The sequence below is a fragment of the Nomascus leucogenys genome, chromosome 14 (genome assembly GCF_006542625.1).
Source record: "Nomascus leucogenys isolate Asia chromosome 14, Asia_NLE_v1, whole genome shotgun sequence".
NCBI classification, from domain to species: domain Eukaryota; kingdom Metazoa; phylum Chordata; class Mammalia; order Primates; family Hylobatidae; genus Nomascus; species Nomascus leucogenys.
In genome coordinates, this window is record NC_044394.1 from 90,150,917 (window position 1) to 90,164,904 (window position 13,988).

At 59.0% G+C, this 13,988-nt stretch overlaps 2 protein-coding genes across 9 annotated transcripts in view; one reads left to right on the top strand and one right to left on the bottom strand.

Annotated features, from left to right (window-relative positions):
• The window catches only part of ITGB4 (integrin subunit beta 4), a 37,074-nt gene extending 32,707 nt beyond the window's left edge, over positions 1-4,367 (top strand). For 4 of the 8 annotated variants that reach the window (XM_030827326.1, XM_030827328.1, XM_030827332.1 and 1 more), the window contains 9 exons: positions 221-430; positions 1,011-1,250; positions 1,606-1,764; positions 2,252-2,401; positions 2,979-3,167; positions 3,254-3,409; positions 3,492-3,656; positions 3,749-3,859; positions 3,965-4,367. In XM_030827326.1, coding sequence (XP_030683186.1) covers positions 221-430; positions 1,011-1,250; positions 1,606-1,764; positions 2,252-2,401; positions 2,979-3,167; positions 3,254-3,409; positions 3,492-3,656; positions 3,749-3,859; positions 3,965-4,104 — 1,520 coding nt within the window. In that variant the 3' untranslated portion in view covers positions 4,105-4,367. The remainder of the gene's footprint in view (positions 1-220; positions 431-1,010; positions 1,251-1,605; positions 1,765-2,251; positions 2,402-2,978; positions 3,168-3,253; positions 3,410-3,491; positions 3,657-3,748; positions 3,860-3,964) is intronic. The other 4 variants (XM_030827333.1, XM_030827334.1, XM_030827329.1 and 1 more) reach the window with 3 other exon arrangements.
• A 120-nt stretch (positions 4,368-4,487) lies between these two features.
• On the bottom strand, positions 4,488-12,163 carry GALK1 (galactokinase 1). The gene is made up of 8 exons (XM_003279083.3): positions 11,805-12,163; positions 10,727-10,916; positions 10,150-10,269; positions 9,844-9,979; positions 9,535-9,716; positions 4,999-5,149; positions 4,759-4,921; positions 4,488-4,676 (listed from the first exon to the last, which is right to left on the bottom strand). Exons 1-8 carry the CDS (start codon positions 12,057-12,059, stop codon positions 4,605-4,607), a joined length of 1,269 nt encoding a protein of 422 aa, XP_003279131.3. The 5' UTR covers positions 12,060-12,163; the 3' UTR covers positions 4,488-4,604.
• Between the last annotated feature and the right edge of the window lie 1,825 nt (positions 12,164-13,988).

A 13,988-nucleotide genomic window follows, 5' to 3' on the forward strand; every position in this document is an offset into this window, starting at 1 on the left:
CTCGCTCATCTGGAAAGGCTCCAGCCGCGCGAGGGTTTCAAACCTGCCGCGGGCCTTCCCGATCCGGCCGTGCGCATCGGCCCCCGCCCCCAACACACACCCCGGGTTCCCGGGAGCTGGAGACGGGCTCCCCTCGCAGCGCCTCCGGCCTTCCCCCACCTGGCCCTGCTCGGCCCGGCGCCCCCCGGCGGTGCCAACGCGGCCCTTCGTTGTTCCCAAGGCTGCGGCTGGAAGTTCGAGCCCCTGCTGGGGGAGGAGCTGGACCTGCGGCGCGTCACGTGGCGGCTGCCCCCGGAGCTCATCCCGCGCCTGTCGGCCAGCAGCGGGCGCTCCTCCGACGCCGAGGCGCCCCACGGGCCCCCGGACGACGGCGGCGCGGGCGGGAAGGGCGGCAGCTTGCCCCGCAGTGCGACACCCGGGCCCCCCGGAGGTGACAGGCTCACCCGCCGCGCCCCGATCCGCGCCCACCCAGCCTCACTCGCGCCCGCGGGCCTGGGGTGGGCGTCTGCGCTGCCTCGGGGGCCCCAGTTTCAGCCAGGCCGGGGCCTTGGCTGCTGGGAGCATAGCTGCTCAGAGGCAGGGCCCAGTGCCAGGGTACACGTGAGGCAGACGCTTGGGCCCTTATGGTGCCTGCCTGGCCAGGGGGTGCAAATTCAGAAGTCTGCCCGGGAAGCGGACCCTGGCACCCAAGTAGACCCCTCAGGGGCCTCAAAGGACAGGAGGGAAGGCTTCGGGATCTCCCCAGGGCAGGGCTGACTGCAGGGGGGCCACCGCCAGGGTCGGCAGTGCTCACACCGATATAGTGGCCAGCCAGAGGACATGGGCTGTGGAAGCCTGGGTGGCCCTTGGGCTCCTCCAGGGACAGAGGGCCTCTGTCCCTAGTGGTTTGAGGGAAACTGGTTGTATTTAAGCAAAAGCCACCCAGAGGGTGGGTGACCAGGGCCCAGCCTGCCCCACGGGGCCTGGGTCTGGGGCAGGCCTGACCAAGGGACCCTGCTCTCCCCCCGCAGAGCACCTGGTGAATGGCCGGATGGACTTTGCCTTCCCGGGCAGCGCCAACTCCCTGCACAGGATGACCACAACCAGTGCTGCTGCCTATGGCACCCACCTGAGCCCACACGTGCCCCACCGCATGCTAAGCACATCCTCCACCCTCACACGGGACTACAACTCGCTGACCCGCTCGGAACACTCACACTCGACCACACTGCCCAGGGACTACTCCACCCTCACCTCCGTCTCCTCCCACGGTGAGTGACCTCAGCCAACCCTGCCTCTCGCACTAACCCTCTCTTCCAGCTCCTGGAGCCTCGGGCTTCTGTCTGCTGTCCCCACCGCCCATTCTCCAACATACGCACATGCATGCACACACACGCATGCACATGCGCACACACATGCACACACACACATGCATGCACACACACAGAGATGCACACACACACATGCATGCACACACACAGATGCACACACACACATGCATGCACGCACACACATGCACACACACACATACACACACACATGCATGCACACACACACGCACGCACACACGCACACTTATGCATACACACTCCCTGCTCCTCTCACTCTTGTTTTGTCATGCCCTAGGCCTCCCTCCCATCTGGGAACACGGGAGGAGCAGGCTTCCGCTGTCCTGGGCCCTGGGGTCCCGCAGTCGGGCTCAGATGAAAGGGTTCCCCCCTTCCAGGGGCCCACAAGACTCTATAATCCTGGCTGGGAGGCCAGCAGCGCCCTCCTGGGGCCCAGGTAGTACAGGGGTGGCCATCCTGTCTCCACAGCTGTCCTGCTCCATCTGTCATCCAGCCACCATAGCAGCCACCAGCTGTGCCCACTGCTTCCCCTCCATTCCATCCACAGGATCCCCGCCTGCCCACAGGCCCTAACCACCTGCCCTACCATCAGTGCTGATGCCTAATTCTGCCTCTGCCCTTCCAGGGGGCAGAGCTGGGGCTGGGGCAGGAGAGGGGCCAGGCCAGCTAAGCAGTTGAGGGGGTGGGGCTGGCAGACTCACGGGGCTCACCCTCTCTTGGCACAAGCAGGGCCTGCACCCTCCTGGAGGATGTGCAGTAGGTGCTGGGCAGCCTGGACAGGGTGTTGCAGGGTGAGTGAGTTGTCCAGCCAGGGGTCAGTGTAGACATGCCAGCTGAGGGAGGGAGGTCAGGGGGCAGCACGGTGACTCCCACTGAGACCCTAGCCCCTGCATCTCTGGCTGACTGCAGCCTCCTGTCCCCAGACTCTCGCCTGACTGCTGGTGTGCCCGACACGCCGACCCGCCTGGTGTTCTCTGCCCTGGGGCCCACATCTGTCAGAGTGAGCTGGCAGGAGCCGCGGTGCGAGCGGCCGCTGCAGGGCTACAGCGTGGAGTATCAGCTGCTGAACGGCGGTGAGGCATGGTGGCTGCCAGGCTGCGGGGTGCAGCCCTGCAAGGCCTGGCCCCAGTGTGACACATAGGGCACCTCGGCTGTGTCAGGAACCCACCCAAGTCCCTTGAGCGCTAAAGCCCCCATCCAGCCTGAGAGGGTCTCCCACCCCATTCTCCACCCCACTTCTTTGCCTCCCCTCTTCTGAGGTCTCACCCACCTCCCTGGGCCTCTCTCCTGGTCATTCTCTGCTAGGTTTTGCCTAACAAGGCCTCTTTGGGCTGGGATCCTAGGGCCTCTGCTGGCCTGAGATGCCTTTGGGGGAATGAGGAAGTGGCACTTCCCTGGGCAGGCACAGTCAAAGCAGCATGACCAGGATGCAGGATTTTGCCCAGACATGAGTGGGATTACAGGCTCCACTCTTGTATAGTACAGAACCTGAACAACCAGCCATACCATACTGTACCCAACCTGTACCCAAACCACAGCTAGTCCTGGGTGGGTGATAACCAGGTCTCGATGGCAGCTTAGGGAAGAGGGGGATCAGGCCAGGGGTGGGAGTAACACTGCACTACTGTCTGCCCCTACCTGACGCCCCAGGCGAGCTGCATCGGCTCAACATCCCCAACCCTGCCCAGACCTCGGTGGTGGTGGAAGACCTCCTGCCCAACCACTCCTACGTGTTCCGCGTGCGGGCCCAGAGCCAGGAAGGCTGGGGCCGAGAGCGTGAGGGTGTCATCACCATCGAATCCCAGGTGCACCCGCAGAGCCCACTCTGTCCCCTGCCAGGTGAGTTGCCTCCCCCAGCCCCACAGCTGTCCCCATCATGCCCACCACCCACCCACATGCTGATGCTCTTCCTCTACTGCCCCCAGGCTCCGCCTTCACTTTGAGCACTCCCAGTGCCCCAGGCCCGCTGGTGTTCACTGCCCTGAGCCCAGACTCGCTGCAGCTGAGCTGGGAGCGGCCACGGAGGCCCAATGGGGATATCGTTGGCTACCTGGTGACCTGTGAGATGGCCCAAGGAGGAGGTGCTGCCCACCCCGGGGACAGGAGTGGCCAGGGGAGGGGTAGAGAGGGGCCACAGAGGCTGAAGGCATCTTCCCTGCTCAGGGCCAGCCACTACATTCCGGGTGGATGGAGATAGCCCCGAGAGCAGGCTGACCGTGCCGGGCCTCAGCGAGAATGTGCCCTACAAGTTCAAGGTGCAGGCCAGGACCACTGAGGGCTTCGGGCCAGAGCGCGAGGGCATCATCACCATAGAGTCCCAGGATGGAGGTAGGCACCTGTCCTTTCCTTCACCCCCACCCCTCCTCGGGCCGTGCCTTCTCCTGGCACCACCCTCTGACCAGCTGATCTGCCCACCCCAGGCCCCTTCCCGCAGCTGGGCAGCCACGCCGGGCTCTTCCAGCACCCGCTGCAAAGCGAGTACAGCAGCATCACCACCACCCACACCAGCGCCACCGAGCCCTTCCTAGTGGGTGAGCACTGAGGGCTAGGGGATCCCGGCTCTCCCAGGACAGGGAGCTAGCAGAGGGAGAAGGGCAGACCCCAAGCCAGGTCATCTAATGCCTCCTCCTCCACAGATGGGCTGACCCTGGGGGCCCAGCACCTGGAGGCGGGCGGCTCCCTCACCCGGCATGTGACCCAGGAGTTTGTGAGCCGGACGCTGACTACCAGCGGAACCCTCAGCACCCAGGTGGACCAACAGTTCTTCCAAACCTGACCCCACCCTGCCCCATCCCCGCCACGTCCCGCTAGGCGTCCTCCCGACTCCTCTCCCAGAGCCTCCTCAGCTACTCCATCCTTGCACCCCTGGGGACCCAGCCCACCCGCATGCATAGAGCAGGGGCTAGGTGTCTCCTGGGAGGCATGAAGGGGGCAAGGTCCCCGCTCTGTGGGCCCAAACCTATTTGTAACCAAAGAGCTGGGAGCAGCACAAGGACCCAGCCTTTGTTCTGCACTTAATAAATGGTTTTGCTACTGCTAGGCCCTGCCTTGCGCATTCTTCTGGGGCCTGAGAGGTGCTCCCCTAGGGTAGGGGAGCGGTTCTGACATCCCCCATTCTCTGACACCCAAGCATACAGCCACCTCTAGAGGAGGCAGGTACCATGTTGGAGGCAGAAGTTTATTGAGCACCCAGATATGGAAGACGGCACTGGGCGCAGAGCCGTGGGACTGGCCTGCAGGCCCCGCACCCTCACCGTGTGCTGTCCTGGGGGCGCCTCACAAGGGCAGCACCTTGGCTCCATCGGCTGCTTGAGAGAGGTAGAAGGTGGCAGTCCCGCTGTAGTGCTCCTGTGAGAGGCGGGCTGGGGGTGAGTGGCAGGGCCCCAGGAAGCTACCGCTCCTGCCCACCCAGGCCCTGGTGCCCGCCCACCTGGATGTGCCACATGGCGTGGGGAGCAGCGGAGGCCTCCAGCAGTGTCACCGTGCAGCCACCGAAGCCACCGCCTGTCATGCGGCTGCCATAAACCCCAGGCACAGCAAGCGCAGCCTCCACCAGCTGGTCCAGCTCCGGGCAGCTCACCTCATAGTCGTCTCTGCAGAGAGGATATCAAAGGGGTGGGCCTGGGGCCGGCCTGTGCCCGGCAGGAGCGGGGCGCCCAGAGGGCCTCACCTGAGTGAGCGGTGGCTCTCCACCATGAGGCGGCCAAAGGCTCTGTAGTCGCCACGTCTCAGGGCGGCCGCTGCCTGGGCCGTGCGCTGAATCTCCCCCACCACGTGCTGGGCCCGCCGGAAGCCCTCTTTGCTCACCAGGTCCCTGGCAGCTGGGGAGGAAAAAGGAGTCAGCAGCCGCCTTCTCACTGCCTGGGGCCCCGACGCCTGTGAGGACCAGCAGGCGGTGATGGCAGTGGCCCTGGCTGGACAGCGAAGGGTGGGAGGCCGCGGGGGCGGGGCAGCCTGGCTCTCTCAGACGTGGGTCTGAAGAGCCCCTTTATCACAGTGCCTCCTCCCCTGACTAAAATGGGACATCTTGGTCCTTCAGGGAGCAGTGAGGGTTGAAACACTCCATGCTTTCCAAGCTGAGTGCTGCCCTCAAGAGGCCACCACAGAGCAGGAGGAGAAGAAATTCTGCTGAGCCACATGGAGCCTCCAGGGCTGGGGCTCCAGAAGAGGGGACAGGAGCAGCCAGGGACCAGCAGGCTGTCCCACCTGGCTGCAGCTGAGGCTGGAGGGGTACCTGGGTCAGTACCAGTATTGACTCAGTGTACTGCACCCGGCCAAACCCGCAGGTTTAAGGGGGAAGGTTGTTAGGGTAGGTGGCACGGCAGGATAGAGGGGCAAATAGATTCAAAGGACTGAGAAATGAATAGGCAGGTGCGGTGGCTCACGCCTGTAATCCCAGCACTTTGGGAAGCCGAGGCAGGCAGATTGCCTGAGGTCAGGAGCTCGAGACCAGCCTGGCCAACATGGTGAAACCCCATCTCTACTAAAAATACAAAAATTAGCCAGGCACCATGGCAGGCGCCTGTAGTCCCAGCTACTCAGGAGGCTGAGGCAGGAGAATTGCTTGAACCTGGGAAGTGGAGGTTGCAGTGAGTGGAGATCATGCCACTGCACTCCAGCCTGGGTGACAGAGTGAGGCTCCCTCTCAAAAAAGAAAAAAAAAGAAAGAAAGAAATGAATGGAAATGAGACAGTGGGCGGTGCTTTAGGAAGGAAGAAAACTGAGCATGTCTTGGAGGCTGAGGGAAGGAGCCAGGCAGCCAGGCAGGGGATGGAAGGAGAGGGATTGCGGCTTCTAGGGCAGGACTCTGGAGGAGGCAGGGTGAGCTGCTCCTAGGCAGAAGGAGACATGGAAGAGGGGCAAGGACAGGCTTGGGGGGGAGAGGAGGGACCAACTTGTTCCAGTGTGAAAACCTTGGCCAAGGACATCTGCACAGAGCAGGCAGGACAGGTCTGGGCGCTACTCTGGAGAACGTGACACAGTTCACAAAGGAGAAGGGACAGGGAGGTCCCTCGGAGCTGTCTAGTGTCCCTGAGGTAGGCACACCTACACTGCCATGAAGGAACAACTCAGTGTGGGCAGCACAGCCAGGCAGTCAAGAGCATGGGCCTTGGAGCTAATCTCTCCAGATAGGGTTCAGATCCCAGCACTGCCTCTCACTTTAGATTCCCCCATCAAAAATATGACAACTATGATAACAGAATGTGCTTTACAGAGTTTTGGGGGGAATTAAATGAGATAATATTGATAATGACCTTAAAACTGTCCAGTAGACTAACTTCCTGGCCATGTGTAGCAGGAGCCTTAAGGATACCTGTATCTTTTTTGTTTTGGAGACAGGGTCTCACTCTGAGGCCCAGGCTGGAGTGCCATGGTGCAATCACAGCTCACTGCAGTCTCAACCTCCTGGGCTCAAGCGATCCTCCCACCCCAGCCTCCTAAGTAGCCAGGACTACAGGCACACACCACCACGCCTGGCTAATTTTTGTATTTTTTTAGAGATGGGGTTTCGCCATGTTGTCCAGGCTGGTCTCGAATTCCTGAGCTCAATCAATCTTCCCCCCTTGGCCTCCTACAGTGCTGGGATTACAGGCACAGACGTGAGCCACCGCACCCAGCCTACAATACTTGTGTCTCTTGACTCTGTAATCCTACTCCTAAGAATCCATTCCTAAGAAACTATTAAGAGAATGCAGATAGGCCGGGCGTAGTGGCTCATGCCTGTGCCTGTAATTCCAGCACTTTGGGAGGCCAAGGCAGGTGGATCACTTGACGTCAGGAGTCCAAGACCAGCCTGGCCAATACAGTGAAACCCAGTCTCTACTAAAAATACAAAAAAAAAAAAAAATTAGCTGGCTATGGTGGCACACGTCTGTAGTCCCAGCCATTCCAGAGGCTGAGGCAGGAGAATTGCTTGAACCCTGAAGACGGAGGTTGCAGTGAGCTGAGATCACGCCACTGCGCTCCAGCCTGGGCTACAGAGCAAGACTCAGTCTCAAAGAAAAAAAAGAGAATGCAGATAAACCGGGTGCCTTTAGTTGCAGCTACCCAGGAGACTAGGTGAGAAGATTACTTGAGCCCAAGAGTTCAGGTCCAGCCTGGGCAACATAGCAGAACCCATCTCTTTAAAAAATAAAAAAAGATGGCCGGGCGCAGTGGCTCATGCCTGTAATCCCAGTACTTTGGGAGGCTGAGGTGGGCAGATCACAAGGTCAGGAGTTCAAGACCAGCCCGACCAACATGGTGAAACCTCATCTCTACTAAAAATACAAAAATTAGCCAGGCATGGTGGTGCATGCCTCTAATCCCAGCTACTCAGGAGGCTGAGGCAGGAGAATCACTTGAACCTGGGAGGCAGAGGTTGCAGTGAGCCGAGATCGTGCCACTGCACTCCAGCCTGGGTGACAGAGCGAGAGTCCGTCTCAAAATAAATAAATAAATGGCCGGGCGTGGTGGCTCACGCTTGTAGTCCCAGCATTTTGGGAGGCTGAGGCGGGCGGATCACGAAGTCAGGAGATCGAGACCACGGTGAAACCCAGTCTCTACTAAAAATACAAAAAATTAGCTGGGCGTGGTGGCGGGCGCCTGTAGTCCCAGCTACTCGGAGAGGCTGAGGCAGGAGAATGGCGTGAACCCAGGAGGTGGAGCCTGCAGTGAGCCGAGATCGCGCCACTGCACTCCAGCCTGGGTGACAGAGCGAGACTCCGTCTCAAAAAAAAAAAATAAATAAATAAATAAAATAAAATAAATAAATAATAAAAAATATATATATAAAAATCACAGTGTGAGGTGTATCAGAAAATAGTTAATGACAGAGCACCTGAATGCTGAAATATTGTGGAGCTTTAAAGAGCCACACCGAGGCCAGGCGCGGTGGCTCACACATGTAATCCCAGCACGTTGGGAGACCGAGGTGGGTGGATCACGAGGTCAGGAGTTCGAGACCAGCCTGGCCAACATGAAACTCCATCTTTACTAAAAATATAAAAATTGGCTGGGGATGGTGGTGGGTGCCAGTAATCCCAGCTACTCAGGAAGCTGAGGCAGGAGAATCATTTGAACCCAGGAGGTGGAGGTTGCAGTGAGCCAAGATCACGCCACTGCACTCCAGCCTGGGCAACAGAGCGAGACTGTCTCACAAAAAAAAAAAAAGAGCCACACTGAGATGTGCCTTTCATGGCATAAGATAGGGTTCTGAGATTATGTTTAGTTAAAAAAAAAAAAAAAAAAAAAGGCCAGCGCTATGGCTCACGCCTGTAATCCCAGCATTTTGGGAGGCCAAGGCGGGAGGATCACCTGAGGTCAGGCATTTGAGACCAGCCTGGCCAACATGGTGAAACCCCAGTCTCTACTAGAACTATAAAAAATTTGCCAGGCGTAGTGGCGGGTGCCTGTAGTCCCAGCTACTTGGGAGGCTGTGGCAGGAGAATCACTTGGACCTGGGAGGCAGAGGTTGCAGTGAGCTGAGATTGCACCATTGCACTCCAGCCTGGGTGACAAGACCAAAACTCTGTGTCAAAAAAAAAAAACATGGCAAATGGGCTGGGCGCAGTGGCTCATGCCTGTAATCTCAACACTTTGGGAGGCCAAGGCAGGAGGACCACTTGAGGCCAGAGTTCAAGATCAGCCTGGGCAACATTGCAAGACCGTCTTTACAAAGATAAAAATTAGCCGGGCATGGTGGCACACCTGTAATCTCAGCTACTCGGAAGGCTGAGCTGGGAGGATCCCTTGAGTCCAAGAGTTCAAGTTTGCAGTAAGCTATGATCACACCACTACACTCCAGCTTGGGCAACAGAACGAGACCCTGCCTCTTAAAAAATAAAGGGGCGGAAGGGGGGCAAGTGATGATATATTATATATACTCAGCTTTGAAAACAGATGTGGAAAAATACTGAAAGGAAACATGTGAAAATGTCAGCAGTGGCTATCTCTGGGTAGTGGCCTTATAGCTTATTATTTTCTACTTTGTACTTTTCTACATTTTCCACAACGGAAACATGATTTTTCTGATTAGATAAGACCATTTTAGGATTTCAAGCAGCCCTGCTGAGATTGGAACCCTGGGTTTGCAGTGTTTGAAGGGACTGGGGAGAGTATGGCAGAAGGCCCTGGAGATCGGGGTCCCAGGCAGGGTCAAGGCCACACTGAGGCACCAGCAGGGAACATAGCCGCCTCCAGGACAGAGCACCCCGGCTGTTCTCACCCTCCAGCTCTTCCAGTTGTACCTCCCGGAGGCTTTCCTTGCCCAGCGCCCGGGCCACTTCTTCACACTGGCGCCGCCGCACAGGGTACTCGCTGGAGCCCAGGGAGTGGCGGACATTAGAGTTGGTGATGAGCACGGCCAGCTTGGGGTCCGAGAGTGGCACCAGGCTTGTCTCCAAGGACCTGAGGTGGAGTTACAATGGGGGGGATGACGAGGCCAAGCGTGTGCTTGCTGCGCCAGGCAGTGGGCACACTCCACCCAGGAGCTCCTGAGTGCAGGGCGGGAGGGGGCGAGGGGAGCGAGCCCAACCTGCAGTCAATGAGCAGCGCGTGGCCTTTCTGTCCCATAAGTGAGATGAACTGGTCCATGATGCCACAGGGCATCCCTGCGAAGCTGTGCTCGGCCTGCTGACACACCTGGGCGCGGGCAGCTATTGTGCCCGAGTCTGTAGTACAGGGTGAGGTGGGGAGGCTAGGGCTGGTGGGAGCAGCAGTGGCTCCAATGACACTCCAGAGAGATTCCCTACCACCCCCTCCATAAGGCATAGTAGAAGCTGGGACCACCTGGAGACCTCAGGGAAGGAGGGCTGGGTCAGGGCTGGGGCCTAGCTGGTACCTGGACAGAGCTGCTGGAGGAAGGTGTACGTGGCCACTTCCAAGGATGCTGAGCTGGACAGGCCACCCCCCAGGGGCACTGAGCTGACCACCACTGCACTGAAGCCAGGGAGGGGGGCAGCTGCAGGGGAAAGAACAGGTGATAGTAAGAGGGGCTGCCTGGGAGGATGGCACAGGAAGGGCACGTGTCCTGGTGGGAAGGGCAGCAACGGCCTAGCAGCTGTTTCTAGGGTGTGTGTCTCAGTTGTCAGAAGCCACCAATCTGCTGGACCAAGTGACCCACTGCCATCCATTTTCCCACCCTCTGAGGTTGCTAGGACACTTCTAATTGTCCTCCTGGTTTAGGGCTCTGGAGGGAAAAAAGGCTGGGGTTTGAATCCTGGCTCCTCCAATCAGGTCATGGGAAACCCAGGGCAAGTTCCCGACCTTCTGGGGGCATCAGTTTCCTCATCTGTACAATGGGATGCTCCACTCTGCAAGCCTTCCCCACAGTGTATCAGACAAATGAATGGGCTCTATGGCTGTGAGGTGGCACGCCTAGTATCAGTGAGGACTTGGCCCAGGCCTGCGCCCCATACCTGGGTAGTACTGAATCACTCCCTTGACATAGTTGGCCCACCGAGGAGTCCCAGGCTCCAGCGAGCGCTGAGCTGTAGGCAGTGGAAACTGCAGCCGCTGGGGCTCATCGGCACCCTCAGAGGTGGTGAGGAGAGACACCAGCCCATCCTTGCGGGGGCTGCCCACCAGCACCGTAACGAGCTCCAGAGCCTGGCAGGAGAGACAAGCAGTACGTGAGGCTTCTGCCAGCTGGTGGAGTAAGCCCCTCCAATGACACCGCCTCCAGCCGAGGTTCTGATGCCTCCACAGTCATCAGGTTCTGAACCTCCAGGTTCAGCTTCGCAGGGAAGATCCTGAGGGCCAGCTGGCCTTGGGGGCTTGAGCCCTGCCCCCTTAGGTCTTCAGGGGCGGAGCGGCTGCAGCTGGAGCACAGACCTGGACTCTGCCCTGAGCTGTGGGGCAAGGGGCAGAGCTAGCCCAAAGGGAAAACAGATCACCGGAGCTCCAAAGCCTTAACATTTTGGGGGTGGCTCTGGACACCCTGTACCTGTGCACTCCCCAAGCTGCAGATGGGGCGGAAAGCGCCCCACGCTGAAAGCTGGAGTCCTCACTCCCAAGTCGCAGCCCCGCCAAGAACTTGCTGTGTGACCTCCAGCAATTCACTGGGCCTCTCTAGGCCTCAGTTTCCTCCTCTGTAAATTGAACGGGCTGGGCCAGAAGGCTACGTTCGCCCAGGTCTGCGGTTGGGGCCCCACGGTGGCCGGAGGCGCGGAGTGTCCCCTTCTGCGTGGCACACAGGGCCTCACAGTTTAAGGGGAACATGCTCCCAGGTTGAAGGCGAGGAGCCCCAGCCCCCAGAGGGCGGGCTTGAGCGAAGAGGCGGCCGCGCACCCTCTCCCGGCCACTTCCTCGCTTCCTCCCTTCCAACGTGGGGAACAGCCCGTCCCGGGGACTCTTCCGTGCGTCGGTGCTCCAGGCGCAGCTGCCCGCCCCACATCTCCCGCGGGAAGAACTCGCCCCCAGCGCCCCCGAGGCCCGCCCTCCTCGGCGGCCGGGACAAGCGGCGGCGGGCTAGGGGCTCCCCGCGCAGCCCCTCACCATAGGCAGCACCAGGCCCTGGTTGTAGTCCGTGTGTTCCCCGATGAGGTTGACGCGGCCCGGCGCGGACACGGCCAGCTCGGGCTCGGCCCCGAACTCCTCCCGGAAGGCTCGCCGGGCCTCGGCCAGCAGCTCCGCGACCTGAGGCTGCCTCAAAGCAGCCATGACGCGCGCCTGCAGCTCCGCACAGCTGCTCCGGCACAGCCCCGTCGGCGCGGGATGCTCGGGCGGGGCCACGCGCGGGGGTGCGCACATTCCCGCCAGCCCCGCCCCGCGCCCGGACGCCCCGCCCCCAGACCTCAGCCGGTTCCGCCCCTACCCGCAACTCCCGTGGGAATCCAGCTGCTGGGTGGCGGGTGGCAGGGGCTAATGGTGCCGGGTGGGATACAGCGCCCCCGATGGTGTCCTTCTCTCTGGACTTCGGGAAAAACCAATGGGCACTCACTAGAGTGAGAATAGCCCTGAGTGGCACTTGGCATGACTGGGATTTCTGAGCTGAGCTGCCCTTCCCTGGCGCTGGTGACTTTCTATGTGCCTCACCACCCACCACCACCCACACAGCCAGAGCAATGGAGCTGGCACCCGGTTGACCTGGGATTCCCAAAGGGATCTCCTAGGTCCCCAGGGCCAGCAGCTGTGAGGGGTCATCAGCCTCTGATCACCGGTCTCCAAGAGGGTGACCTGACACTCACTATAAGTAAAGATAAAGACAGACAAGTTTGGGCTGGGCGCAGTGGCTCACGCCTGTAATCCGAGCACTTTGGGAGGCCAAGGTGGGCGGATCACCTGAGGTCGGGAGTTCGAGACCAGCCTGACCAACATGGAGAAACCCTATCTCTACTAAAAATTACAAAATTAGCTGGGCATGGTGGTTTATGCCTGTAATCCCAGCTACTTGGGAGGCTGAGGCAGGAGAATCACTTGAACCTGGGAGGCGGAGGTTTCGGTGAGCTGAGATCACACCATTGCACTCCAGCCTGGGCAACAAGAACAAAACTCCGTCTAAAAAAAAAAAAAAAAGGACAAGTTTGGTGGTGACCAGATAGTCAATTTTACAAGCTCCTTTTCTAGGTAATACGCAACAGCTCCTAGCAGTGGAGAACTGGATTAGGGTGGCAGTGGCCAGCAGTGGGCCCAGCCCCTCCCTTAAGGACCTGCCACAGCTGTCCAGGTAGGTTGTGCTGTTGGCCCCAGCAGGCACGTCTTCAGCCCAGAAGCCCTTGTCTCAGAGGCATGGCCTTGTTCCCAGAGTCAGGCACTCTTCTCTTGCTAGCCTGCATCCTAAACCTACAGGCCAGCCCCAACTGCTGACTTGATGCCTGTCCACAGCTGCCCACCCTACATGGAACCTTGAAACTGAAAGACTGAAATGTAAGCAGCTTGCTTGGGGTTAGGGTGGGAGTTGTGTGGGGAGTTCTGGCCAGGGATGTAGCCCAAAGAGTGGGGAACTGCATTCCAAGGACAATTCTGAAAACTCTTAGAAGAAAACACAGGGGTACAGCTTTGTGACATTGGTTAGGCAATGTTTTTGTTTGTTTGGTTTTTGCTTTTGAGAGGGAGTTTCGCTCTTGTTGCCCAAGCTGGAGTGCAATGACGCGATCTCAGCTTACTGCAACCTCTGCCTCCCGGGTTCAAGTGATTCTCCTGCCTCAGCCTCCCGAGTAGCTGGGATTACAGGCACGTGCCACCATGCCCGGCTAATTTTTTGTATTTTTAGTAGAGACTGGGGTTTCACCAGGTTAGCCAGGCTGTTCTCAAACTCCTGACCTCAGGTGATCCTCCCACCTTGGCCTCCCAAAGTGCTGGGATTACAGGCGTGAGCCACCACACCCAGTCATTTTTTTTATTTTTATTTATTTACATATTTATTTATTTGAGACAGAATCTTGCTCTGTTGCCCAGGCCAGAGTGCAGTGGCGCGATCTTGGCTCACTGCAACCTCCACCTCCCAGGTTCAAGCGATTCTCCTGCCTCAGCCTCCCCAGTAACTGGGATTACAGGCACCCTCCACCATGCCTGGATAATTTTTGTAAAGGCAGGGTTTCAGCATGTTGGCCAGGCTGCTCTCAAACTCCTGACCTCAAGTGATTTGCCTGCCTCAGCCTCCCAAAGTGCTGGGATACAGGCATGAGCCAATGGGGCCGGCCAGGCAATGGTGTTTTAGATATGACATCAAAAGCACAA